We start from the raw sequence: 3,145 nt of genomic DNA on the forward strand, positions 1-3,145 counted from the left end.
ATAATCGCTCGGTACCGCCTTGAAGAGCGATTTGCAAATTTTGTGCAAAATAAATGTGTAGAGTAATGGATCACAATGAACTGCGCGGATTGCCTCATTAGGGATTATTTACCGATCGTTTTAAGATGAACCTTTTTGCTTTCTCCTCTCCTTTTATAAGCGCACTTTTGAAATTTTTTTTTGCTTTTTTTGCGAATTTTTGAAAACTTTTTTTTGCTAATTTTTTTTCTGGGAGTATACCAAAAATAATCACCCGTGCTAAGGCAAAGAAATGCGAGTGTCTTAAGATGAGCTGCTGATATTGCACATACGGTTCGCCCCTTCGATCTCAATTTTGTTGGAGAGAAATCCCAATTGGCAGCACACCTCGCTCCCAAGCAGGTACATACGTACGTGCGTGCCGCTGTGTTCGGGAAAATGGACTTTACACGTTTTTATCGCGGCCTTAGCTGCAGGAAAGCGCGAACGAACGAGAGGAAAAGAGAAAAACCAGTTTGACCAATTTAGTAGCGCATACATACGTATGCTTTCTCCTTTGGGGGAAAAAAATAACCTGAAGAGTCACTTCCTTTTGGCGCACTTCCCATCGCTTTGTTATTTTCTCCCGCGGGGGTATTCGAAAAAGCGCCAAAATTTTGAAAAGTGCAATTTTTTGCAATCCGCAATGGGTAAATTTATTCGTAAAAAATGTAAAAGGGGGGTACACACATTTTGCAGGTAAATAATCATACACATGTGCTGCTCGCTTTTTTTATTTTCCTGACCCAAGGGGAGGGGGCATAGGAAGGCGCAAGAAAGCTTAAAAATGGGAGAAAAACGTAAGTGCGCATAAGGAAAAATGGGAATACTCATGTGGGCAGGGAAAACATGGGAAATACTTACGCGAGCATAGGAAAGCATCCTGAGCAACCACATAAAAAAAAAAACACTTCGGGTGAATAAGAAACTTGGCAACGTGGCACATGTAATTCATTAAAAGGCAATTGAAAAAAAAGATACTTTAATTCAAATGATTTAAAAAACAGAAAAAAAAATTTTTTAAATTAATGGAAAAAATAATAGCAATTTTGTGGGAGAAAAAAATTAACAACCTTTTACAGGAACAACTTAAACAATTAAAGGACACTTAATTAAGTCATTTTCGTGTAAAGGGTTTCTCCTTTTCGTGGCGACTTCGATTTTTACATCAGTTTGAAACAATTCGCGTACAACGCGTGGCCAATACGGAGCCAATTCGCGGCGAGTTTTCTGCTGGGTCCACTTGCTCGCATGACATTACTTTAAGCATTGTCCATTTAGTTCCACTGCTTGCTGCCGATAACTGCGCGCAAAAATAAAAACGAAAAAATGAAAAATCAATAGATTTCAGCATATTTTAAATGACGCTTTATCACGCTTTATAAAACTTTGTCACATTTTTTCACGACTCTGTTATGTACTATGAGGGAAATGGCATGGTGGGCCCCTTTTGTCACTCTCATGTGCTTATCTACCTGAACAGTTAATGCAAAGTTGGCAAAGGACGTTGTGATCCCCAACAAGCAGATACACCTTGTCCATCATGTGCCTGACAAAAGGGGGGTAATTTTTAAAATGGCGCCATGTAGGTGCAAAGGAAGAAAAAAAAAATAGCAATATAAATTGCAACAAATTCATATGGATCGAAATGAATTTCCCTACCATCCGCAACTGCCCGTGCTGAAAATTCGTGGTTCCAGTTTTAATTTTATGTTATCCGATATGTTGCAAAGTAGAGACTCGGCATTGTCTAGGAAGTAATCCTTCGTCATCACGTTGGCTGGTTGCAAGGGGAAAGGGAAGGGAGGCAAACGTGCCCAAAGGAGTGTACATGTACGTATACATATATGTATATATGGTGCTCTCAAAATTTGCACTACGAATTTGAAGCAAAAAAAAAAAAACGTCAGTCTATCCCCAACTGGGAGGAAAGGAGGAGCAAACTTTCGTTTAACATTTAAGAACATTGAGCTAAAATCAATTGGTGCCAATTCAGTACCTTGTTTCTTCCTAGCAGAAAGGGGCTCGTCATTTTTTTTCCTCTTTTTCGATGAACTTCTATCATTGCTATCTGATTGCTCACTAGATGATTTATCATCATTCAAGTTTTCCGTTTTAACAATGTCTTCCTTCGTCTTGTTCTACAAAAAGTGTTCGTGGGTTCAAAAATAGGTAGGCAGTTTTTTATTTCTTTAAATGGTACACAATGAGCGAGATATAATGCGGTGGTGGAGGTGCACACAAATGATACGATATTCAGGCTCACTAAAAATGCCATGTGTAAGAAGTTTTCGAGGTGCCTGTTCAGACTTACCTGGCTATTGCGCCTTTTCCTCGAATTGCAGTTTTCCCCATTTTGATCCGCTTTGTCATTCGTTTCTACGCTGTGCGCGTTTGCATCCTTAGCGCGCAACTCTTCATTTTTTTTCCTATTTTCCTCTTCCAGGAGGTTTGTCAATACCTTGGCAACAATGTCATTAATCTCTTTTTTCCTTTCGTACAGGGAATTTTCCTCCAAGTTAAAAATCTCTTCTAGCTTTTTTCGGACGTATCTTCTGCTTATTTGGGTAGCCGATTCTATCGAAACGAAGGATCTGCAAAAGGCGGGGGTGGGGAATTTTATTTCTCCAAAAATGTAAAGAAGTAAACGAAGACACTGTTGCAGTTTTGTGCATCTGTGTGGAAAAAAAAAAAAAAACTTCCACGTAAAGACAAAACAAGAACAGGTGTGATCCTTCATTTGGAGTGAACAGAAGAATGTCTTTCCTATTCTCATTTTTTATATTACCTTGTCGCCTTTTCCAGCTCCTCCGCAGATATGTCTTCAACACCCATTTTGAAAAAATTTAACCAAATGACCCCCCAAAAAAAAAAAAAACGGAGAAATTTTTAACCTTTTACACAATATTAAAAATGTTTTACGTATGTAGGCATGCGAAAATGATGCTGTTCCAATGCGATATCTCACAACTGAATTGAATAATTTTAAATTATTCAACTTAAATAAATATGAGGAAAGATATGGCATATGCGAACAGGCAAAAATAAAACAATAAAAAAAAAAATAAAAAAAAATGATAGCATATATTACGAACATTTAAAAATACAGAAAAAAAAAAAAAAAAAA

At 37.7% G+C, this 3,145-nt stretch overlaps 1 protein-coding gene across 1 annotated transcript; it reads right to left on the reverse strand.

Annotated features, from left to right (window-relative positions):
• Window positions 1-1,676: 1,676 nt before the first annotated feature.
• PCYB_133900 (hypothetical protein) lies at window positions 1,677-3,107 on the reverse strand (the record flags this gene model as incomplete). The annotated part of the gene is made up of 4 exons (XM_004224415.1): window positions 2,807-3,107; window positions 2,333-2,612; window positions 2,018-2,159; window positions 1,677-1,798 (listed from the first exon to the last, which is right to left on the reverse strand). The coding sequence occupies exons 1-4, from the start codon at window positions 2,851-2,853 to the stop codon at window positions 1,677-1,679; spliced, it is 591 nt and encodes a 196-aa protein (XP_004224463.1). The 5' UTR covers window positions 2,854-3,107.
• Window positions 3,108-3,145: the final 38 nt, after the last annotated feature.

Source organism: Plasmodium cynomolgi, chromosome 13 (genome assembly GCF_000321355.1).
Source record: "Plasmodium cynomolgi strain B DNA, chromosome 13, whole genome shotgun sequence".
Lineage (NCBI taxonomy): Eukaryota > Apicomplexa > Aconoidasida > Haemosporida > Plasmodiidae > Plasmodium > Plasmodium cynomolgi.